Source organism: Talpa occidentalis, unplaced genomic scaffold, assembly GCF_014898055.3.
Source record: "Talpa occidentalis isolate TD23 unplaced genomic scaffold, MPIMG_talOcc4v2.1 talOcc4.10, whole genome shotgun sequence".
NCBI lineage: Eukaryota > Metazoa > Chordata > Mammalia > Eulipotyphla > Talpidae > Talpa > Talpa occidentalis.
The window spans coordinates 11,262,537-11,288,985 of record NW_023600993.1 but is presented as its reverse complement, the minus strand read 5'-3'; the positions used below and the strand labels follow the sequence as shown (position 1 = coordinate 11,288,985).

The 26,449-nt window shown below is 42.6% G+C and overlaps 1 protein-coding gene across 2 annotated transcripts in view; it reads right to left on the bottom strand.

Annotated features, from left to right (window-relative positions):
* CPNE4 (copine 4) overlaps positions 1–26,449 on the bottom strand; it is a 385,184-nt gene that overhangs the window by 93,656 nt on the left and 265,079 nt on the right. For both annotated transcript variants that reach the window (XM_054688943.1, XM_037524388.2), the window contains one exon: positions 4,183–4,362. In XM_054688943.1, coding sequence (XP_054544918.1) covers positions 4,183–4,362 — 180 coding nt within the window. The remainder of the gene's footprint in view (positions 1–4,182; positions 4,363–26,449) is intronic.

Below are 26,449 nucleotides of genomic sequence, written 5' to 3'. Positions count from 1 at the left end.
TTAGCAGCGGTGAAAGAAAAGGAGGTCATCACATACAGGGACCTCTGCTGTTCTGGGTGGTGAGGGATCCTGTCTCCTTGGCAGGCCCTCTGCTGGGTGTAGCAGAGAAGGGGCTTTAGCTTCTAGTTTCTTTTTGGCCAACAAACATCCAAGGATGGCCCCCAAGTTCACCCAGAAGGAGTACACAGCTTTCCAAGCACCCTGTGTCCCTGTGATCTGCTCCCCCGCAGCCATCTGCTGAGAACACACAGTTCTGCCTTAGTGCTCCAGGGGACGTGAACCTTCCTTTGGCATTACTGCTCATGCTAGTCACTGACTGTGCTCGCACCCAATTTCACGACCAGTGCCAGTTTCTAGTGTGCTGTGGGCTGTTATTTCCCTCTCCAAAGGGCCATGTGTCCTGCTGCTCCATGTGGCAGAGTGAGACCGTGACAGACTGAGGTAGACAGAGTAGGTACCTGTACACAGCCTTGAGGAGGCAGGTTCTGAATGTGACTTCCTCCTGGGTTTGGGGATGTCACCTTATTGCACCTTTAGGACCTTAGTTGTGGTGAGATGGGAATTGAAGTATCTGCCCCAGATTATTTCATAGATCTTATCTGAAATAATTTAATAATTTTTGCCTAAAAATAGTGTAGAAGAATCTCTCTCTCTCTCTCTCACACACACACACACACACACACACACACACACACTGCATTCTTTGACTAAATAATCTAAATTTGACTAAATAATCTAAATTTGATCCTCATAGTCTCTCCAAGCCAGCCCTACTGTTATTTGCATTTGCAAATGAAGAGACTGAGGATTAATGTAGTCAGCTATTTGCTTCTGGACAAGCAATTGAAGAGCCGCTGAGCTGGGATTCGCCTCTGCACCATCAGGCTCCACAGCCTTTACACGGCCTAGTGCCTGACCAGGCTGGGCCTCCAGCCCTCAACCGTCCCACCTCCAGCCACTCCTTGCCTAAGCTATGCCAAGAAAAAGGGTCTTCTTTAACCTCTGAAGTTATGAAGAAGGTAACTGTTGATGCTTTCTTCTTGTGCTTGATTATACGAGAGAGAAACACAATTCAGAAAGAGAAAAATTCCCGAAGGGCAACGCCTGAGTGACACAGCCTGGAGACAGAAGGGTAGAGGACCTGGCTGACCTTCACAAGCCTTTCATGACAAATGCTCCTCTCTGGTTTGTTACTCTACACTTAGAAAACACTGCATAGGGGATTCTGATTTCAAGAGAACACTGAGTTCACATTTTTATGTGACAGAAAGTGGAGAGATAACCTTACATACACAATGGTTTCTAAAACTCCTTTATGATTTGTTCATATGTGGCATGTTCGATGATTTCCCTTCCAATAATAAAAATAAAAGTCTCTTTGAAGAAAGGAGCTCATCCACTTTTATGTGCCGGCTACTATACCACAGGCAGGCCGCTCTTCAGTCTGTATCCTCGCCGGATGCACATGGTCTGTGGTGAGGAGGGCAGGGGTGATAGGGGTTGAGAAAAGGAAACCCAGAAGTGACTTTGTCCAAGAGTGCTGCCAATTGGTAACCTCCTGTGACATCTCCACAGACTTCCTGAGCTGAGCACATCAGCCTCACACTCTATTCTCCACACCACTTCTCAGTCTCGATTCCCAAAAGACAGCCTCATGCCTCCTCCAGGAACCCAAGCCAGGCACCTGCAAACTCCTCCTCCCTCACAGATCTCCAAGGTTTGTGGATCCCAGTCTTGGAAAACTCACTTCTGGGTTTCCTTTTCTCAACTCCTGTCACCCCTACCCTCCTCACCTCTCTCCCAGTATAGCTTCCTGAAGGTTTCCCTGCCTCCATGTCTGCCCTCTCCCATCCACCCTTCACAGGATTGACAAAGTGATCTTTCTAATCCACCCAACTAATCTTGTCCCGCCCCTTGTCAGAATCTTTCAGGATGTCCAGTCTTTCTCCCTGTCTCACTCCTGTCTACCATCGTGCTTCCGTCTGCTCTTTTGACTTCCTGTCTCAGGGTCAGTTTCCTGGCAAACCCAAAGGAAGATATTCTTCACCATATGCCAAGCTCCCACCTGAGCCCACAGGCTTGGTATCCAGTGTCCCCATCTGCTTGGATTATGTTTCCATTCTTCTCCCCCTCACCGTCTCCCCAAGTTTTGCTGTAACTGTCACTTCCCTCCGAAGCCTTTGTTGGCCTTCCCACCAGACGGATGCCATTCCGTCGGTGTTTGCCCTCTTCCTATTCTCTGCTTCTCCCCAACAATGGTTGTAATTTCACTTATTGTTGTGTCATCATGCCCTTTCCTTCTTTATCCCCAACTAGACTGTAAGCTGCTTGAGGGCAGGTGCTGTGTTTCTGGCCCAGCACTACAAAGTGGAGGGTCAGGGACTCACTGGCTGCTGAAAGATGAGGCTTGTGGGAGAGCAGGTGTGAGTCTGAGGGCCATTCGCCTAGAAAAAAATCACTGCAGCTTTGGATGAGAAGGGCTTTTATTCACAAGGCTTTTAATAGGTTTACTTTTTTTTTTCCTTTTGTGAAATAAATGTAACTTTTATGCATGAGGGATGCCCACCATCCAAGAAAAAAATCTTAGAGTGGCTCATTTATATCTATAAAAGGTGACATTTTAATCACCATTTTTTTTATATGAGATAGAATTCTACCTCATTCCTTCAATGACTACTTGGGTTCTTTTCAAAAATCATGAGAGAGTCTATCTGTGGAGAACATTTCAGTTCCTTCACCATTTCCCCTCGCTGTACCACCACGTTAAGTTGCTGACATTCACTGAAGAAGAAGGAACAAGCCTATGAAATTAATCACTATTGTTGCTGGAAACGATAACTGAGGACATTGTCCACGAGGTCGCAGTGCTCAGCCAGGAGGGATTTCCCTTCGTGGTAAGCGGCATAAGGGAGGGTAAAAGCAAACACCATGCATGCTTGCCATCTCTCCTGCGGGGCTGTCTCTTGCTAATCCCCAAACCAGGCCCTTACCTAAACAGGGGGTGGATCCAGATTTTGTGGAAACTTGAGCTTGCATAATTCTGAATGCTTTTTTGAGAAAAAAGTAAGACTACAAATAAAAAGGTGAAACAGAAGCCACTGGCTTCACAGTGAACCAGCATCTAACTTTGATTCAGCAAAACGACTTTCCTCCTCCTCCAACCCTGGTGATGGCTGTGCCGACCCAACTGCCTTGTTTCTAGCGCTTTCTTACTTCAAAGGCCTCTCTTCCTCTTCTTCAGCCCTGGATAAGCTTTTTGCAAAGTTTTGTCTCAGAATGCCTTTTTCCCCCCCTCTATCTAGCAGAAGAGGCCCACAACCCTGTGCCTAGAGCCCAGGGCCTGAGTCTCAGAGTGGTGTCCAGAGTGTCCTGAGTGGCTCTATTTGTGGTGCTCATTAAGTCCTTCTCCAGCTACACTGTGCTCTTCTGGAGCCCCGGGAGTTTTCATTGCTATCTCCCCTTAGTACCTACTAAAGGTTCTGGGTACAGTGGGAGGGAAAGAAAACAAGGAAGGGGGTGACTGAAGCAACATCATGGGGTTTGGAGTGAGGCTGGCCTTGTTCAAGTTCTGGTTCTGCCACTTATTAGGTGGAGCTGCAGGCAAAGCACTCCCCTCTCCCGAGTCCTGGCTTCCCACTGATAAATGGCAGCAGTAGGATGTTTATTTCACACCACTGCTGTCAAGGTTAAGCACAGGCATTTATTCATTCACCAAATACCTTCCCAGCTCCTCTCTCAGGCTATTTTTGTCATCAGAGCTGGGAATACCATGAGTAAGCAACATGCCCCATGTGTGGGTCTGGCGGTTGGGTCGGGAGATGGACATTTTGAATGTTTCAGGACGAGGCTTTTGCAGACACACAATCAGCTTTGGAAACAGTTGGTAAAGAAGTGATTGAGGCCATGAAGAAATTCAGTAGAGGAAACGGTTAACCTTGCACAATAAGTAAGTGCTCACACCTTTGTAGCAGCATCCCCAGGTAAATATAATGTTAAGTGTAATGGCTATGGCGGTGCAAGGGGCACCAGCGAATGGAAGCAGTTAAAGAAAAGAAGGTCAATAGGAGAAAGAAAGCAAGGATTGAATGAGGGACTCCTGCAGGGCGGGGCAGGGGCAGGGGGTGAGGAGGGAGAGAGAGGCCGGGAGAAGGCGAGGCGGGAGGGAGGGTGTCCAGGACCCACCTGGCCCAGCGTGCACTCCATGCTGCCCAGGAAGTCGGCCTCCTTCAGCCCGTTGTGGTTGCTGCTGATGTCGTGCACCTCAAAGCGCAGGCGCTGCACCTCTTCAAAGTAGAAGTCCACAGTAAACAGTTTTGAGTACACTGGGTTTATGCAGGTGCGAATCACCTCTGTTCGGTCGACCTGCAGGGAGAGAGAAAGACCCAGCGGGGATTAGCGCGCCCTAGCTTTGTGCTTCAGGCAGATTCATTTCACACACTGCTCCTTTTTTCCAAACTGTCACGCCACCAGGGCCAGAAAGTCTTCAAGGAAGCACCTTCAGAGAGTGAGCCATGTTTTAAGGAGGAAAATCTTCTTAGACACAATAATCTGAAGCCTTAATACCTGCACGAGGTGGATTACTCGTGGCTGCTGGGAGCCTGAGGCTGGCAGAGGACGATTGCACATTTGGGCTCCCCCCTTTACTGTCAACATGAGAGGGGCTCTTTCTGTCATGCCCCTTGAGAAAAAAATCAGAATAAAATATGGGCCACAATTGTGCACGATGATAAATAGGCTCTGCCCTTCCATGGCACCCTCACCTTCCCGTTCCGAAGCTCTTCTCCCTCAATCAATTTCCCTCCCTGGTCCAGAGGCATTTTTGCAACATCTGCTCTAAAATCAATAGAATAAGGAGCCGTATTATCAGAGCTTTAACTATGTTCATGTGGTGCCTTTTAACAGAGGGCTTCTAGATAACCTCCAGGAAGTAATTTATAGGTGGACTTGACATAAGACACAGAAAAGGAAAACTTGTCTCCTGTGGACAGAGGGAGCGAGCCCTAGGCAGGTTCAGATGCTAAGAGAGAACAGATGAAAGCTCTGGTCTTTGTGTCTGTGTTAATCACTCCAAATGGCACAAATGGCTGACGTACACCTACTCCATGCACTTCTCCCTTCTTGATTTTCAAAGGATGATCTCACGTAGATAGGAGGCTCAAGTTCATACCAAGTCACACACCCATGGCAGGCTGTTCAAGGTAAGTGGCCCATGTTGAATGATTTGGTGTTTTGAGGGAATGAAATTAAGTAATAAGCAGCGGTGTTGGGCCTCCCTGGTGGCGCAAGGGTTTAAGCACCGCACTATGAAGCAATCTGCAGCCTCTGCAGCATGATTTCAATCCCCAGCAGGCCAGGGAGCTACCCACATGGCACAGCAGACCTCCCTGACTCGCCTGCTGTTCCCCTCAGCAGTGTGCTTTGGTCAATCTGCCTGTTGCGTTCCCTACTGTCTCTGGTGAATCCTCTCACCGCCTGCATCTCTGGCCTGTACCCCAGCTCTTGTATGCATAAATAATAAATCTTAAAAAAAAAAGCAGTGGTGTTATGTGGACAGGTAATTTCTGATGCTAATCTAAGGACCAGTAAGAATCCTAAGAGCACAGAGGTGCTTAGGAAAAGGAGATTGAAGAAGGGAGCCGTGTTTGCAATACTAAATGCATATTTGGAAGTTCTAGCAAAATGTTTTGCATTCCCAGTCATTATGGCAGATGCCTTATCTTTTCTGGAGACTGAAGCAGGGTTTAATCTGAGCAACGGAGTGTGGGAGTGCGTGTATTTCTCATGGGAAGGTATCAAGGACAAGGCAGTTATTTCCAAAAGACCAGACCATCACTGGCCGAGCTACCCCTGTAACAGGGCAACTCTCTTTTCAGATTCCTGTCCCCTCCCTCAGGCAATTCTGGCTCAGTAAGTGTTGGGTGGGACCCAGAAATCTGTATCTTTTAAAGTGTCCCAGGCAATTCTGATGGGGGACTATCAGAGTCAGGGAATAAGGAGGTGTGGGGTCCACCCCTGACTCTTAGGTGAAGTTTTCTGTCAAGGTTTGGTTTAATCTTGTTGATCCTCTGTTACCCAGTCTGCAAAAGTAGTCTGCTGATGTCTCATTCTGGGTCATCATGACTGATACACTCATGTTGCTTTAGAGTTTGCAGAATATGCTCACATGCATTTTTTTTTTCACTTGATTCTTAGAGCAAACACGTGTTGTAACTGTACACTACTGAGAACAGCCAAGGTCAAATATCAGCACAAGGTATTGGGTGATAGAATGGCCGCGGAACTCCTGCCTGCAGACCTCAAAACTATACCATTTTGGTTACTCATGTTTATTCATGAGCATTCCTTGAAAGAAAGGGTTAGGCTTTGGTAACTAGGCTATGGTATACTGGTGATAGACCCATCTTTGAATGTTGTTTTTGATGAGATGCTCTTTTGATAAACTGATCTAAAATATTTTTCAATATAATACTAATGTTTCTAATCATTAATATTTTTAGAAGACCTGATATGTCACAGACCTTCAAAGAAAAATGTGGTGTAACTGACACATAATAAACCACATTTATCTATTGTCAGCAATTCAGGGTTTTTTTTCCTTTTTTTTTTTTGTATAGAACTGGGGTGTAGGCCAGAGGTGCAGGAAGTAAAAGGATTCACCAGAGACAGAGGAGTAGAACAGGTGGATTTACTGAAATACACTGCTGAGGGGAGCAGTGGGTGAGGCAGGAGAGGTCTGCTGCCCTATATGTGAGTTAGCTCCCTGGCCGGGGATCTAACTGAGCCACAGCAGTGATAGCGCTGAGACATAACCCATAGGCCACCAGTAAGTTCTAACCTCTGAATGAAACCATTACTACAATCAAGATAATGGCATATCCATAGTCCCAAAGTATCCTCACACCCCTTTTTACCCCTCTACCTTTCATTCCCAAGCAACTGCTGGCACCGTTCTGTCACCACAGATGAGTTTGCATCCTCTGTAACTTAGATAAATTATATCTAACAGGTAGTCTGTTTTGTCCCTTGTCTTTCATTCAGCATCATTTTGTAGCGATTTACTCCCCACTGTGGCATACGCCAATGATTTGTTCTTTTTTTTTTTTACCACTGTGTAGTATTCCACGGTAGACATTTGGATTGTTTTCAGTTTGACTGTTACACATAAAAATTCCATGAATATTCATGTACAAGCATTTGTACAGACATATGTTTCTCCTCTTGAGTAAATACCTTGGAGTTAAATAGGTATGGTTAGCTTTTTAAATTCTAATATGTGTATAGTGGTATCGCATTATGGTTTTAATTTGCATTTTCCCATTAACTATGATGTGGAGGATCTTTTGTATGCTTATTTGCCATCTGTGTAGCTTCTTTGAAAAAGGGTGTGTTCAAGTATCTTGGCAGGCACTGTCTTTTCATCCTTACGACAACACAATGAGGTGGGGGCCATTATCCCCTCTTACTGGGAGACCCAGACATTCCATAGTGTTCCTGATGTTACACAGCTTGCGAGGGGTGGACCTGAACCTGGGCAGTCAAGCTCCCAGATCTCTGCATTTCACCCCTACGCTATATTACAGTCACACAGGTTTGAAGGTTTCCCACTTAACTCTGTTACTCAAAGGAATGCACCGCTAGGTGGCAAAGGTAAACTGTGGACCCCATGGGGAAAGTTGATAAATGAGGCTGAGGTTTTATCTCTGGAGACCTGACTTGTCCATGGGGCACAGTGGAGATACAGTGGGGGCCTTGAACACTGCCCCAAAGGTCAGTGTGGGGTCCACAGTTTTAGAATAGGCACAGAACGAGCACCTGCTCCAAGGGGGTGGGGGTGTTCTGAAGACTGTAACTGCCACAGGCAGAGAAGGTGAGGTTGGGAGAGGAGCAGGAGACAGAGTTGGTGCCAGTCAGCAACAGGTCTGAGGCCTGGGGAAGCGCAGGTCTTTATCCTGAGTGTAACAGGTACTGCTGAGAATGGCATTGTGGGCCAGGGAGAGACAAGAGGGCCCCCAGGGCAGTCTTGTAATTAGGTATTCTGTCAAACTGATATTCTTTAAATATTTCCTTAATATTTATTTAGTGAGGGTGGGGAGAAACTAATTTGCTCTGAATAAAAATGGCTAACGTTATGCTCCAAAATAAAAAATTTATTACAGATAATTTTTCAAGCCGTATAAGTTCCAAGGAGGCATATTAAACCACATAAAATTTCGATAATGAGATAAATCACTGTGCCACCAGAAATAGTATTATTCAGTTTCATGATTTTAGCTGCTCGTGGCTGCTGATTGCAAGAGACTGGCCTCAGGGTTGGTGGCTTGACTTATAGCTGCAACAAACGAGTTGCAGGCCTCCAAATTACTCAACAAAGGGCGGGGGTTGGTGAGATATGACTTTTATTTTCAATTTGAGTGGATTCTCTACTTTGATGGGTCTATAGCTCTAAAATGTGGCTGGTTATCTAAGAAGTTACCTGGGGAAAACTGAGCTGACTGGTTGCCATTTTTGTACAGTCTACATGCCAAGGAAGCATAATTTCTGGCTGCCTAGCTGATCTGCCCATGCCTGGGAACTCCTGTTCCCCATTTTTTAAGACTGAAAATATGGCTGAGCATTTGACGGCCTTTGCTTCTCCTGAACTTCTCATGAACAACCTGGGCAGAAGCTGACCTTGCATGTTTGTGGGGGATGCTTGGAATGTGTAGGGGTGCTTGGGGTTGTCACAGTGCTGGGGTGACACCACTGGACACCAAATATCCTACAAACTGGCACAGCCCCTCCCGCCCAGAGCTAGTAGTCAGTGCCCCATCCACCTTTCACAACAAAGGGAGACATTTCTCTAAGTGCTAATCTGGTTCTCAGAATCATCCACAGCAATGGGCTCTTAGCCAAGAATGGGAGTCAAGAGTGGGATCCTCCACAGAGAAACTCGAAGACACCCCATTTGAAATAATCAGAAAAGTTTTGTGGTAATCACACACCCTGAAGAGCCTTAGGAAACAATTTTTTCGCAGCCTGCCTCATAAATTATTTAATTCCTCCTTGAATTGGATGAAAAGTTGAGTGGTGGGGCCTCCCTGGTGGCACAAGGGGTTAAGCACAGCACTGTGAAGCTATCTGCAGCCTCTGCAGCCCCAAGTTTAATCCTTGGCCAGACAGGGAGCAACCCACATGGTACAGCAGACCTCTCATGTCTTGCCCGCTGCTCCCCTCAGCAGCGTATTTCGGTCAGTCTGCCTGTTCTGTTCCCCACTCTGTCTCTGATGAATCCTCTCACCCTCTGCACCTCTGGCCTGTACCCCAGTTCTTGTATGCACAAATAAATAAATCTTCTGTTTAGGCAAAGGAAGGGGGAGAGAGTAAAGCAAGGCCACCTGCCTTCCCACAGAGGCGTTTTCCCCGTCCTCATCAAGAATGGAAGACTTAACAACATACTTTACTTTACAACTTAACATATTTAATATTGGGATGTAGGGTACAGTTGATGGTAGGATATTGTTTGACCGGAAGCATTTTCTTCCTGGTGATACATATAATAGTGCATATTTATCATTTTATTAAGATTCTATTAAGTATATCATCCTCATTCTGCAACGATGAAATAAAGTGGCATCAAAAAGCAGTGGTACAGGCAAGGCTCTTAGCAGTCTGTCTGGCTAAAAAATACACCCTCTCTCTACTGAACAATGGGCTGAATGATGTCCCTCAAAACTCCTATGTTGAGGTCCTCCTCCTCAGTACCTCAGAATGTGACCTCAGTGGAAATAGGGTCGTTATAGGAGTAGTTAGGATTAGGTCCTACTAGAGTAGGGGGGACCCTTGACCTGATGGGACTGATATTTATAAAAAGAGGAAATCCAGATTCAGGCATGCAGATGGGGAGCCCACTGGAGCATGGCGGAAGAGCGGAGCACCAGAGACAGCCAGCAAACAGTAGCAGGCAGGCCTGGCCCAGTTTGTCCCTATGCCCACTGAGGGCACACAGTCTGGCAGCACCAAGATCTGGCACTTCCAGCCTCCCGGCTCTCACATAACAGGGCCCCTTCTGCCAGCAGGTTCTGTTTATGGTGCCCAGGGAGGAACCGCCTCGAGAGTCTCGAGCGAGACAGTCTTTCTTCCACCAGACAGAGCCCTGGGCGGTGCTGCTTCCGGTGGGAAGCAGACTCACTCGACGTGACTATTTATCAGAAATAGACACAAGGGCTGTCACCCTGCGGGGGCCTCCAGAGGGGTCTCTAGGCCTTGACGATGGGTCTCATTCTGTCTTGCTGCTGTCCCAGCCCCTCTAGATTGCTGGCTCTGTTAACAGGCTGGGCCAGTCCTAACTGGAGAGGCATGTGGTGGGGGTGTGGTGCTCAAATTTGTCTTCCTGAGCTGGAAGCCTATGCCCTCACCAGGGGCTCCTTCCCCTTCCTCTAGCACTTGGTTTCTGTGGCTCAGTTTCTTGATTTCTTATCTACGTCTCATTGCCTTGAGCCCCAGCCCACTTAGCTTGGGGGTCCTGTCACTGTATAGCGCTATACAATAGAACTTTCCATGATGATGAAAATGCTTTATAACTGCATTGTCCAAAATGGTAGCCACTAAGCAGGTGTGGCTGTTGAGTACTTGAAATGTGGCTAGTGAGAGCGAAAAATTCAATTTTTAATTGTTCCTTGCCCCCTCCATGCCCCATGTTGCAATTTTGAGAGGGATCATGTGCCTCCCCCTACTGTCCCCTTCTAGAAGCTCTTCCTGCTAAACTGCAGTTCTCATGGGTTCCATTAACACTGCCACCTCTGCCTGTCCATCAAGGCCTGTGGTAGCACCCCACGATGGCTAGCCCAGAGTACCTCCACATCACTTGTTGTTTCCTCTAACTTTGCCCACACATTTCTAAGCGGCCCCTTCATCAACATCTCCTTTTCAGCCAGAACTCTGACTGATTCAAGAATGCTCATAAAAATGAACCAAGACACTGAAGATCTGAACGAGTCTTCCAAATCCCCAGGGCACAATTATATGAAATTGTGTCCAGTCTATTGGCTCATGATGTATGAATTATATGGTCTTTTAAGACTTTGAGAACTGGTGATCCACATGGGATTCATGTGCTAACTTCCTCTTAGCCACTGCATCCTATTCCTCAACCCAGTTCAGTAACTGATTATAAGGAACACTGAGTGGTTAATATGCCCCAGGCGTTGTTCTAAACACTTCACATACATTGTCCCATTTAATTGGCCCAACAACATCATTTCACCAGCATCACTATTTTGCACATGAGGAGACTTAAGGGTCAAAGAGGTTAACTTGCCAAGGTCACCCAGTTATGAAGTGATGGAGCCACACGGGCTAGCCCTTGTGGCTCCTCCCTGGGACATGGCCTCCCTTGGGCATAGGTGACCACAATGGTCTCAAGCAAGGGTCTCTCCCACACTCAACAGTCTGAGAACAATTCAAGAAGAAAACATTCTTTAGTGCTCTCACTGAATGACAACCCTGAAAAGTCTTTTCAGTGAGACTCTTGAGTGTCCAGCATCCCTTACTGGATCTTCAAATGTTCTCTTTCCCCTCTTTTTATATTTTCTTCTTCAAGCTCCTTCTACTTAGCCACAGCTCTTTAGAATGGCCCAGGAGAAATGTGGATGCTCCAAGTCAAAAGGATAAAAAAAAAGGTTCTTTTTAGAGATGGTACTTTTCAGGCCTAAACCAACTGCTTCCTACCCCCACTCCAGCTGTAGGATGGCACATAAATATCAAGCAATCAGAAATTGCCTTATAGAATTCACGCCTGTCTGCTAAAAGCGGGCAGAGCCTGCCAGGATTGGGAGTGGGAAGGTGTTGGATTGCAGGTCACTCCAAGTTGCAGCTACTGGCGGATCCTCCTCGTACAGGAGCTTGGAGGCTAATCCAGCACAAGTGTAAAGCAATTTGCACTTCTCTCAGATGTTGGTTATTAACAGGATGTCCCCACCATCTCATCTCACCATCACAGCTGTGGAGTCCTCTAGAAAGGTCGTCCAAGACTGGGAAGCCTCAGCTTTCTTATTAATTGATGTTTGAAAATTGGAAAAGAAATTCATCTGCAAGATGCCGCCCTTGCTCTGCAGCCAGCAGTTCGTGAAGGTGGATTCGCCAGGGCCCACCCCGTCTCTCCTCCCAGCAGGTGTCCACGTGCAGGCATGAAGCTTTGGGGGGTTGTCTCCCTGCTTAGCATCTGCTTGCCTAGGTTCCAACTTCTCCCCTGACTGCTCCAGAGAACCAATATCCATTGGGTTTCTAAATCAATTCCCAATTGTCTGAGCTGTGAATGCCACATGGTCCAAGTGGACTTTCTCCAATGCCACTGGGTAGGGAGGAGCACCCTCCACTCTTTCCCAGAGCACCCTCTCCTACATCAGGGGCGCCTGCCTCTCATTTGCTATCATTGATAGCAATAACCTTGCAGCTTAAATTCTTCAGTTCCATCAAGTCTGGGAATGACCGCGGGTCTCACCCTGCCTCTCAGATGGGAATGATCGGTGAGAACATGTGCAGCAAGGCGCTGAGGCTACCTCTGTGCTTAGTGGGAAGATGGTGATGCAGCAATGCCTGCCCCGCACACAGGAGGAGGTCGGAGCAGTGCATGTGCTACAAAGATGCCATTTGTCTGCTATTCTGGCTATTCAATTTCCAGCAGGGGAAACTGAGGCCAGTGGAGATGAAAGTGACATTCTCAAAATTCCGTTACTCCACACGCGGTTGCAATGTGGATGCAGTTATTTTCCCAGACTCCTGGGTCAGTGCTCCCCTTCACCACACCCAACTGCTCATGTCACCACTTCCTGCACAGACACACAGGTGCTTACATGATCCGGAACCCAGCATTTCAGTGTTCATGTTTAGCCAGAAAATGGACGCTGAGGAAATGGGCCTGCCCAGATGCCTCCCAGCATTAGCCTCAGTCAGAGAGCACCTGTCCCGAAGCCAGGCTGGGAAGGCTGTCCAGGAGAGCAGGGCACGACAGACGTGGCGGTGTGTCCCGAGAGGAATGACGTGAGTGGTATTCCCACAGATCGCTCCACGCACATGATGTCTGCCAGCAGCTCCTGAGAGACACTGTTCTTCAGTCAAATGAGATTTGGAAGCTCTGCCCACTATATCCTTTTCTTGGAAAACCACCATGCAGAATATAACAAATGAAGCTGTCTGAGTTCTGCAGCAGGCAGACTGAATACTAGAATGTTCTGGACTGATCTAGATGACAGCTCCCTCTCCACCCCAGAAGTTTCAAACTACTTCATATACCACAAACCTCTCCAAATGTATATACTTTTCCTCCTACTCCTATTTCTTTCCTTGTAAACATCAGAGTTTTTGATAAATGGAAAGGATTAGAAATCAGGAAATTAATCTCAATGAGTTTCCAGTTCACTGCTAACCACTTAGGTAGACGGATTCTGCCTGACTGGCAATTACCCTAAGACACTCATAAAATAATATATCAGAAAAGGTAAAAATCTGTCTTTCCTTTTCTCCTTTCTATTCTTAAACTTCCACTTCCCCCATTTTTTTAAACACTCATGTTGAAACAGCACTCAATAAAGCACTCAATGCTGCTTTATTGAAAAGTGTCTTGTTTTGAGCAGCTCCCTCTGATGCTGTGGCATTGCTCTTCCTTGCTTGTCATCCATTCTGTTGCTACTGAAGAGCTGACATTGCTGAATCCTTCACAAGGTACAAGCACGATTAGTGAGCGAGGGGATAAGCCTCTAAATGGTGAAATTTTCCACATCACTATCATCACCATCAGCATCATTCAAATGATCATCAACGAACAATATGTACTGTACACCTTCATTTTGTAAACCTGGGGTAGGGGGTTCCCATGATTATAAATAAGCAAATCAGCAGTGCTGGAGAGTTCTGACAGCCTTCCATGACTCCACAGTGAGCACCTGCTGCCTGCTCACTCCAAAGCTTCTATGCCAGCCCCTTGCTCCATGGGTCAGAGGGCTCAAATATACGGCTTTCTTGTAACCTCAGTGATTTCAGTGCCCAACCTTGGCTTCCTGGGGGATTTCTTCCCCATCTAATAGCATTCCAAGCCTTTCCTTAAGTTGTATTGATTCATCAAAATTCAGTGAATTATTCACAAATGCATCTGATTAGCAATCTGCACTCATTTCCATGCATTCTCTTCATTCAGCCAGTGAAGATTTAATGAGAGCCTGTGGTTTTTCCAGCACTGAGCTAGGCCCTAGGGATTCAGTATTAAACTAGATCTATCACCACCCATCTTAAAGGCCCCATTTATTCTGCAGAAAGTCTCCTATGCACAGGAAGGACATTCTGTGTGGGGGTGCCTTGTCGGGGAGGCATTCCTGCCCAGCTCAGAAATAGAAAGACAGAAAGCCAAGTCCCAAAAGTAGTATCTTTAAATGTGACAAATGCATGGTGTCCTCCATCATCCCATTATATACATTTTTCTGATCTGGCTGTTGTTCTGGGAGCTGGATTGAGGGTTTTTTACTATTAAATTTATACAGCAAGACATCAGGCTTCCAGGAACTAATAGATTGAGGCAAAATGAAGCAGGTTTGGCACCATAAAAGAAAAAATCTTTTTTATAACCAGAAATACCTCAAGAATGAATAGGATACCATCTCAGCAGGAATTAAGAAGAGGAGATTTAAGCAACAGATAAGGGGAGGAATGGATTAATAGATAAGGTATGGAATGGATTAAATCTTTAGGGTTCTACCCTTTTTTTTTTTTCCAAAGTAGAATTGCTATCCTGGAATTCTAACAATATGACTGAATCCAAATATGGACTTTTTTTTAACACATAGTTTTTAACACATAGTTTTTAATTACCTACAAGATACGTTGAGTGGTTATGGATTGTCCATAGTTCATCCCCTGATTTCGCTCGATCCAATGTAACGTCTTTTCTTGACCCCATACATGCACACAAACACATAAGCAAAACAGAATGTGTGTGTTAATCATGCCTTTTAATTTTCTATGCTTTTAATGCTTTGACATCTTAGGACCCTGCTGATTCTGGTGGGACAGGCCCTATGGGGCTAGCCCATTCTTACAGAGAGCGGTGCCCTTGGCACGCAAACCAACTCTTCTAGCGCTCAGACCATAACCACCTCCTCTATCCAGCTCTTACACTCTGGGCCACATTTCTTCTGTCTAAATCACCCCAGGGCCAGGAATCAGATAACTTAGACAGCCCCTATCCCCTGGAGCTCACTGATTATTCAAACCAGCCTCCCCTGGGATTGCTTATTCCTTCCCATGAACGCCACCATAAAAGCTCTTGCCCATTCTTCTTTCCTTTGCTGTGTCTGCCTCTGGACTGATCCAGGGCCTCCCCACATGACCCTGTGTGCTCCCGGTGCTTCCTGTTTCTATGTAACTGAGTATAATAAGGTTAAACTTAAAGGGATGAATGCACTAAAAAATCTAAAGGAAGCAGGATTTGCAGTGTTAACAACAAACTGGGATCTAAGGTCAAAGTACATAACAGGGCCAACGAAGGTGCTGAGTATTTGTAAGTTGCACAATTTGTGAAAAGGCATGCGCTGTAAGCAAGAATGTACACAAACACAAAGACCATCTATTCATATGAAGGAAAATCCATGCAAGTGACTTCTGGAAGAATACAATTAAATGGGGAGATTTCAACACATTTATCTCAGAATGGACTTATTAGATAAACAATAAATAAGGTCATACAGGAATAGGCTAGTATAGTAAGTGTGTATTTATCTGCATGTATGTTTGTGTATGTATGTACAGTCACATATATACACATAGATACCTTATACTCATTGAATAAGAGGCTTTTTGCTTCACGTGTATGGAACATTATGTTGGTTTTATTATTAGTCACTAAGTGAAACTTAATACATTTAAACAGAGGTTTTCCTTTTACAAATTCTCCCCATCCCTTAGATCTCTTTAATACTTTCTTCCCTCCCCTCATCTCAGAAGCCTCATTTCATTGCTATTGTATTTTGTACAAGTATTTTGCTTTATTGAATTATTGGCTATGTGAAAGTTTAATGTTTGTCTTTGTCATTCTGGCTTGCTTTACTACACATGATTCCCTCCAACTTCTTTCACGTTGCTGTAAATTGCAACAGTTTTTCTTTCCTTATGGATGAATAATATTCCATTGTGAATAAACCACATCTTGATTCAATCCTCTATTAGTGGGCACTTAGGTTGTTTCCAAGTCCAAGCTACTGAAAATGATCCTGTCACAAACATTATAGACCTTATCATTTTTTAAGTTGATGGCTTCATGTTCTTTGAATATGTGGGAATATATGAATAGAGTGGGATTGCTAGGTCATACAGTATTTCCATTTTTAGGTTTTTTTTTTTTTAAGGTAAATTCAGACCACTTTCCAAAAGGGCTGTACCAGTTTCTATTCCCACCAACAGTATATTTAAACAACAGAGATTTTATATGATACATTCTTTAAACAAAAATAAAAAAAGAAATAATTAAGAGTGACCAAAAATCTTACTTTGAGATTTAAAAACAAAATTCATAGGTAATCTTCATGTTAAAGGGAAATAAAAAGAAATTTCAAACAACCTGGAAGCAACTTTATAGACACTGCTCATCAAAATTTTGGGGATGCAGTAAAAATTCTACTCTGGGAAAAGTAGGGCATCAAATGCTTTCCTTATTAAAAAATGAAGCATGAAAATATAGAAAAATTGGTACTAATCTTTAGAAAGTAGAAAAACAGTAAAATAAATCAGTAGACTCTAGGAGGAGGAATACAAATAAAAGCTGAAATCAACAAAGTAGAAAGCATAGAAATACAAGTATTGGAAAGTTTAAGTACATTTGGGAGGTGGTTCTCTGAAAAATAATGTAAAGAAAACACACAAACAGTTTGATTATAGATTTCAAAAAAAGAACAGTCATAAATGCAGGAATGATTAAGACTATTGCATACAAATTATTTCCCAAGGAGAAATGACTTTTTTTTCCAAAATATAAATTATTCAGACTTATTTAAGAAAAAGTGGAAAACTAGAATAGTCAAACAATTGTCAGTAGTATGTGAAGGTGATTAAAGATCTACTATGAAAAGAACACTGGCACCAGATGGTTTCACAGCTGAGATTTATCTAACCTTTATAGAAGAGATAATTATGATGTAACGTCAAGTGTTCTAGGCCATAGAAACAGCTAGACAGCTCTTCAATTTGTCTTTTGGAACAGGCATATTTTGAATACCAAAATCTCATCAAGAATAGTAGAGGACCTCCCTGGTGGCGCAGCGTTTGAGCGCTGGGTTTCGAAGCTGCCAGCAGCTTCTGCAGCGCTTGTTGGATCCCCGGCTGCTCCCCGGCCACCAGAGGAGGGTCCCACATGGCGTGCAGACCTCTCATGCTGCCCACTGCTCCCCTCAGCAGTGTACTTCGGTCCTTCTGCCTGCTCTGCTCCCCACTCTGGCTCTGGTGAATTCTCTCACCCTCCCGCGCTTCTGACTGTACCCAGTGCTTGTATAAATAAATAAATAAATCTTAAAAAAAAAAAAAAAGAATAGTAAAAAAATAGGTAAGTATACATCAGTCTCATGTGGAAACACAGATATGAAAATTTTAAATAAAATATTGGCAAAAGAATCCAGCAGTGTATACCAAAATACACTATGGTCAACTAGAGTTTATTCCAGTAATGCAAATGAAATTAAATATCAGGAAAAATAATTAATCATATTAATATATTTAAGGAAGGAAATCATGTGCATAAGCTGAAAATAATGCTAAGTAAAATAGTATCAGCAATTCAGTAAAGTGTCAGGATACAAAATCAACACGCAAAAGTCAGTAGCCTTCCTATACACAAACAATAAATCTGAAGAAGATGAAATCAAAAAAAACCATCCCTTTTATTATTGAAACAAAAAAAATCAAATATTTGGGAATAAATCTAACAAAAGAGGTAAAGGACCTATACAAAGAAAACTATAAAACACTGTTAAAAGAAATAAAAGAAGACACAAAGAAATGGAAAGACATCCCCTGCTCACGGATTGGAAGAATAAACATTATTAAAATGGCCATCCTTCCAAAAGCAATATACAGATTCAATGCTATTCCAATAAAAATTTCAATGTCATTCTTCAAAGAAATAGAACAATTATTGATGAAATTCATATGGAATCACCAAAAACCATGAATAGCCAAAGCTCTCCTGAAAAAAAAAGAAGGGAATGGAGGCATCACACTCCCAGACTTCAAACTCTACTACAAAGCCATAATCATCAAAACTGCATGGTATTGGAACAAGAAAAGACACACAGACCAATGGAATCGAATAGAAAATCCAGAAATAAACCCACAGATTTATGGTCAACTAATCTTTGGCAAAGGAGCAAAGACTATGCACTGGAGCAAAGAAAGTTTGTTCAATAAATGGTGCTGGGAAAACTGGGTCGCTACATGCAAAAGAATGAAGCTTGACCACTACCTCACACCACACACAAAAATCAACTCAAAATGGATTAAAGAACTAGACATAAGACCTGAAACCATAAAATACATAGAAGGAAATATAGGCGAAACACTACGTTATAATACGCACATCAACGACATCTTTACAGACACATTACCCAAAGGAGTGATAGTGAAAACAAAGATGAACAGCTGGGACTACATCAAATTAAAGAGCTTCTGCACAGCAAAAGAGACAATAACAAAATCAAAGAGAAACCCCACCGACTGGGAGAACATTTTTGCACACAACACTAACGATAAAGGACTGATCACAAAAATCTACAAAGAGCTGATGAGACTCAACAACAACAAAGAAAATAATCCTGTCAAAAAATGGGCAGAAGAGCTAAAAAGAAACTTCTCTGAAGAGGAAATGCAAATGGCCAACAGGCATATGAAAAAATGTTCAACATCACTTGTCATCAGGGAAATGCAAATCAAAACTACCATGAGATACCATCTTACACCAGTGAGAATGGCACATATTAAAAAAAACTAGCAACAACAAATGTTGGCGAGGATGTGGAGAAAAATGAACTCTCCTGCACTGCTGGTGGGAGTGCAAACTGGTCCAACCACTATGGAGAGCTGTGTGGAGATTTCTTGTCCTACTAAACATAGAGCTTCCATATGATCCAGCAATTCCACTCTTAGGTATTTACCCAAAGGACACAGAAACATCAATTCCAAAGGGCACCTGCACCCCTATGTTTATAGCAGCACTGTTTACAATAGCTAAGCTTTGGAAACAACCCAAATGCCCAAAAATAGATAACTGGATCAAGAAGATGTGGTCCATATACACCATGGAATATTACTCAGCATTCAAAAAAGATAAACACATGCAATTTGCAGCAACCTGGATGGCGCTGGAAGGGATCATGCTCAGCGAAATAAGCCAGAAAGAAAAAGAAAAATACCGGATGGTCTCACTCATAGCAGGAATCTAGAAAACTTAAATAAGGGACCAGGAAAATGAATAACTATAAGAAAATGAAAATCAAAATCAACAAAAAACTATGAACCAGAGACACTCTATGGGGGGTGGGGGGCGGAGAGGTGAGGGATTGGGGTCAAAATAAGGGGGTTGCAATTGTATGGGGAATATAAAAATAAAATTTATTTTAAAAAAAGTACTGCTAAATGAATGCCATTTAGAATAATAGTGGATCAGATAATCAACCAAGGTAGAGTTATGGGAAACATTAAGAACATCATAAAAGCTGATTTGCAATAAAATACCATTAAAGAAAAAAAAAAAACCTCATATGGTAAATAAGTAAAATGTTACATCTTCCTGCTACTTCTAATTTTAGCAACGCTAAAATCTTCATTTTGTTGTCAAATTAGATTTCAACACCAAAAGCTGTGTTTAAAAAAATGCTTAGAACATGTATATAAGGACACATTTTACTATGGCAATTGTACAGGTTGCTTTTTTGTTTAAACCTTTGAAAGAATTAAAACTTTTTCTGATTCACTTTTAAAAAAAAAATGCTAAGTGAATTATGTCAGAAGGAAAAAGATAAATGTCGAATGGTTTCACTTATATGTGGGATATAGAGGAACCAAAGAAAGGTTCAGTAAAAAGACAAAACCTGCAAGCTGACCCTAGAACTGAGGCAGACAGTAGGGAAGTGGAAGGTTGGGGAAGGAGAGGACCCAAAACAGGGGAGGGAAGAGCTTAAGAGACGACGTTGATGGGTCAGCATTGCCAAGCTGCGGTGGTGGGAGAACTAGAGGGACTACACCTGCTGGGAGAAATCAAATATTGTACAAAAAAGAACAATGATGTAAAAAAATAAATTTAATTATAAAAATTTAAAAAAAAATAGTATCAGCAAGACTTCTGAAATGATTATAAGTTAATCAAATCTAAATAAAATAAAAAATAAAGCCATTTCAATTACAATTAGTAATTAAATAAGACGTGCATATTATAAATAGCCTAAAAGATCAATTGAAGGCAATATAAGAAAATTAAATAATTGGCAGATACATTGAAAAATAAATTTAAGGGCCTCCCCTCATGGTGCAGCGGTTGAGTGCTGGGCTGCGAAACTGCCTGCAGCCTCCACAGCGCCAGTTCGATCCCCGGCCGCTGGGCGAGGGTCCCACATGGCGCGCAGACCTCCCCTGCTGCCCGCTGCTCCCCTCAGCAGTGTACTTCGGTCCTTCTGCCTGTTCTGCTCCCCACTCTGGCTCTGGTGAATTCTCTCGCCCTCCCGCACTTCTGACTGTACCCAGTGCTTGTACAAATAAATAAATAAATAAATAAATCTTTTTTAACAAAAGGAAAGTTAAAATGACTTTTTGTACTCATTACAAGAATGTATATCTATAAAGAGCCAAGACTTGCCACTAAATTTACCAGAAGTGATAAGAGAAGTTGATAAGATGCCAGAAAATAAAATAGAATACAGAAAATTTAAAAACTATTGGCTTTTCTCTATCTTAAAAATAAGTACTCAGAAATGGAAATAGGGAAAATAGTCCACTTATACCAGTGATAAACATTTTTTTAAGATCTTGCGTTCAAATTTTAAGTTAAATTTTTGATTGTTAATTAATTATAGATTCAAAGGCAATTTGTAAGAAATAGTACAAAGAGATTCAGTCCTCCCAATGGTAACATCTTACAAAGCTGTAGTACAATATCACACCTAGGATACTGATATTGATACAGAACATTCCACTCAACCCTCAAGTTGCCCTTTCAGAGCCACACCCAGTCCCCTCATGCGCTCAACCTCTTCCTAACTGCTGGCACCTGCTAATTGGTTTTCCATTTTTATCATTTTGTCATTCAAGAATTCCATTTAAATGGACTAACACAGCCCATTTCAGATTGGCTTCTTAAAATCAGCACAATTCTTGGGAGACTTATCCAGACAGTTGTATGAGATGTTTGGTCCCCTATATTGGTAAGTTGGAGCCCATGCTAAAGACATACCACAGTTTGTTTAAACATTCACTTATATTAAAGAACATCTGGGTTGTTTCCAGTTTTTGGCTATTATAGATAAAGCCATTATAAACATTTGTATATATGGGTTTTGGTGTGAATGTAAACCTTCATTTTTCTGGGACAAATGCCCAGGAATGCAATTACTGGGTGGTATGGTTGTTGCATGTTAATTTCTTAAGCAACTGAAAAACTGTCTTCCAGAGCCAGACGTGCAGGGGGGTGAGAGGATTCACCAGAGACAGAATCGGGAGCAGAACAGGTGGATCTACTGAAATACACTGCTGAGGGGAGCAGCAGGCAAGACAGAAGAGGTCTGCTGCATCATGTGAGTTGCTCCCTGGTGGGGGACTGAACTCAGGCGATAGCAGTGATAATGCTGAGACCTTACCCCGATGCCACCAGGAAGACCCCTGTATTGATATTTTTATTTGTACTGCTATTCAATAGTGGTTTCATTTGCACTTCCCTAATAGTTAATGATATTGAATGTCTTTTCATATTTGCCATCTGTATTGCCTTCTTTGGTAAAATGTCTCTTCCATCTTTTACCCATTTTGTCACTGGACAACATATTTCAGAATGCACAAGTTCAGTAGCACCCAAGAGACTGTAAATTGGAACAACAACAAGGTACCATTTGATTCCCCTCAGACTGGTTAAATTCCAGAGAGAAAACACCTCTTCCACCTGAGGTGCAGTGCAGGAGATCTTGCATCCGCTGTGAGTGGGCATGTGAACATTATGGCACTTGGGGAAAGCTAGTTAGCAATATCTATTAAAATTTTGCCCAAATAGCCATATGCCCTTCAACCCAGCAATTCTATACCTGAGAATGTTTCCCTTAAAAAATGCGAGAAAATATGAACAAGTATGTGAATTGTAGCCTTGATTTCAGTACCACAGAAACTGGAAACTAGGTAAATGCCCATAAAAATGAACATGGCTGAACTGTGGCTTATCTATACCATGGGATATTCTGCAGCCATTTGTAAGAATGAATTGTATCAATTAACTTTCGTAAGGTGCTTTTTATGTAAAAATGTAAGGATACAAGGAACTATAATCTCCATCATGTAATCAACTGCCAGTGTCCATACTAGTACATATGTCAATATCTGTGTACAATTATATGGACAAAGAGAAAAATCTAAAAGATTATATTCCAAGTTGCATACAATAGAGTGAGAATATATACTTGAAGAGAGAGGAACATTAAGGTGGAACCAGCAAAAAAGTACAAGAGAGAGAGATTGCTGTTAGAAATGTGGTGATGGAATCACATGTAGGTATTTATATAAAAAATATATATCTATAGAAATAAAAATAGATAGGATATTGAAAAGAAATTTAAATCTAAAAAATACCTAAATCATCCACCAAATAGAGACAAAAACTTTTAGTATATCCAAACTAACTTTTCCATGTTGGAACAGATTCTGATACTTTGTAATGAGGGTGAATTGAATGAGTCAGTTTACATGTAGGGACCAGGTAGTATAAAAAATACACAATTCTGAATATAAGAATAGCTTCTAGCATCAGACTGTATGGTTGAATTTATGTTGGTTACATGCTGCTGTGACATGAAGTGACAAGTCACAGCTCCACACTGTGCACACCAAGGCACACCAGCACACCGCAGGGAGCTCAAGGTCAAGGCTGGATATTTTCAAGAGAAATAAGAGCTATTTGATATTTGCTGGCTAGCTTGCAAACTACTAGCTCAAAGCAGTTTGCATTTTCAACATTCATGATATCCTTGTGAAGCCAGATTTTTGACAGTTGATAAAATGTGGAACAGGAAACAAGAATGGTGTGGTCTAGTATGATTTCAAGGTTTGAGAAGTTGTGCCATGTCCAGCAGACACACTCATTCCATCTAGTATCAAGTACCTCTGATTATTAAACAGCAAAATGTAAAATATTTTTCTTTCAGTGTAAATCTTTTCCCAATGACTTCTTCAGTCATCTGGACTGAACTACTCAATAAATGCAATAGTTAGATATTTCTTTTAGCCCTGATATATTGTAAGAAAATTACTGAGCCACTAAAGGAGCTGTGAGTGAATCATCTGCTATCGGATGCTACGGACTAAGGCAACTGAAACCTCCAGAAGGCCAGGGGCAATAGTTGCAATAACAGTACTATGAAAATAACTACTATGACAGTGATCATCAATTAGATACAACAAAGTCTTCCCTCCTTTTGTAAATTTGTTTAAAAAAAGTTTTTTTCAGTCCCCCAAATGCTACCACTGACTATATTCATATTTACCTCAAAGAGTTAATTGATATTCCACCCACTGACTCCATTACAACCTGCAGGATGAAAGAATACAAAGCAATCACAAATTGATTACTGTTACACTGCATTTTCCAGAGAGATTTTCCAAATCCATTTTCAAACTGCAATACTTGCCTGGAACATCAAAGAGAAGTTCTTGCTGGTGTCCTTCCATTAAGTCTCCATTCCCGCCTGAGAGAGTATCGATAAACTCCACTAAGTCCTCCTGATCCAATAATTATCTGCCATCAAGAATACAGCCAAGGGCAGGGCCTGGCATGCCAAGTGTTAAGGGAGAGATTTATGGGTTACTCTAAAAAATGCCCAAAAACTCCAGTGTTCAAAACACTTGGGCATCTCTTCTGCCAAACATAAGAAGAGTTGATTACAGTCTTGTTGATTAGACCTCCAAATACTCATTAGTGCTAAAGTACAAATGACCTTATAAAATTAATGGTTCTATATTACACTTGCTCAGTCCTCCCTTATCAGAGGCTGAGAAAAGGCCAGGTTTTGCTCAAGAGTGGTTGTTCTTTGTTAGGCTCCCATTTTCACAAAGCCTCAACACCCACCAGACCCACACAGGGGCCCATCTGGCTGGAGCTCTCACCACTCAGAGCCTGGAAGGGCTGTGACAGGGGTGGCTCTTCTCTGATTTGGCCTCAAGCCCAGCTGTTCCAAAGTGCTTTCACATTGTAAGGTACATTCCATGATCTTTCAACCACCCTATGCCTTTGAATGAGAAGGACAGTGGAGGAAAGCAGGTGGTCCACCTGAGCCTCAGCTTGGAGATGGCAGGAGAGGGCCACTTCAATGGAGATGGCTGACTTGTTTGGGACTGGGCCATCAATGACAGTTCTTGGGGATTTCACAATTCAATACAAAGGCCAGTGGGAGTCTAGTCAGCTCTAATCAGATGACGGGATGGCAAAGTGGAAGGAGATAAACAAGAAGGAAGGAAGGAACTAGGAATCATAACCAGCCCTGGTCAATGATCAGGTCAGGTTGGTGCTAAAAAGCCCCTCAGCTTGGCAGGTTTAGGGGCAACAAGCTGGTTAGGGAGTCACAGGCTGAGGTCCCCATTTCTGTATCAGGGCAAGTTTGATAACCCACTCTGCCAAGGTGGGCTCTCAATAGAATCCTCAGTGGAAGATGGCCAACTGGCCAGCTTAAGACAGCTTATCACTGAGAGTCAAGAAATTTGAGTTCTTGAAATCTTCTTCCATTCTCTTATTTACAGTGACCAACCAACTTTACCAATTCCTTCCCTCCCCCCCCCCACATCAGTATCTAGTTTATAAGATGGGGATCCTAATTCGTAGCTGTTGGGAGCACCAACCATCCCTCCCCTGCCATTCAAAAGAGCAAATGGACACAGAACTACTGAATCAACAAGAAAGTTGGATTGGATCCCAAAGAAGTCATCTTACAAGAAGAAAAAAAAAAACTGAGGTAAAGAGAAAAATATGGCACTATAATCAGGTGCTGATATTGTTGCGTTTTCCAGGCCATGTCAACTGCTTCATCACTGCTCAGATGATGAATAAAAACTTGCAGAAGGCTTAGGAAAGTTTGTAGGTTTTTTGAGGCATATCTGCAGAGAAGTTCTTTAAGGAAGTTATCAGCATTAATGAGAAATGAGAAAACATTAGCATTAACCCCCCCCATACATACACACAAACACACCAATGTGAGTAAATCTACAAGGCACCTTGCTAGCTATTCGGAAACCTGTGCACTAATGTATCCTCAGTGCTGAAGAGTGCAGAGGGTCATCAAGATCATGGTTTTATCAGATGTCCATTTTAGAAGACCAACCTCAGACAGCGTAGCCACTTCTGAAATGGTATTTCCTCCATTAGAAAGAAAATACCCTGTTACCGTGACCCCCCTTGACACCCACTCATCAAAGAAACTTACTAGTAACTTTGATGCATTTTGTTCCCAGTGTAAATAGTGCAGATTTTGAAAGAGGGGTCAGTTCAATTAATACTGGAACTGCCATCATAGCTATTACTTTAAGAATGCTCTTATTGAATGAAAAAGCATGAAAATGAAGTCGAAGATATGACTGTTGAATTTTATCTGACTTATGGGAGGAAATGATAAGACTGACATTTTAGAGACCTTCTTACATGTTTATACAATAACAACATCCATTTAATTAATAAGGGAATGTAGGTGGGCTCCCTTTTCCCTTATTTTACAGATGAGAAAAAAGAGGTTCAGGGAGGTTTGTTTCTATGTGGAACTAAGCATGCTGCAACAATTAAGTTGCAGATACAACATTTGAAACTAACCCCTTTCTTAAAGTAAACTGTAAACAACAACAAAAAACCAAAAAACCCAAAACCTGTTGACAGTTCCCAATGTGATGTGTTTAAGATGCACTTTGGATGACCATCTTAATCCCAAACATAGCAGAAAGCCTGGACCTTTCTCCATCTGCATCCCCAAATGACGAAAGTCACCCTCAAGGTACGGGGTACCTGCTTATTTGCATATTTCATGAGATGGGATAAGTCATTTTGCCCTTGAAGACAATCGATTTGCCGAGCAAAGCTTTGTAAGTTCTCATCTGCACTTCATGAACAACCAGAAAGCTTTAAGCAAGTTTCAAAAGGGAAATTTGGAAATGTAGATAATAGCAGACTTTCTTCATAAAATGAGATTACTAGTTTGGTCTGTTCTCATGT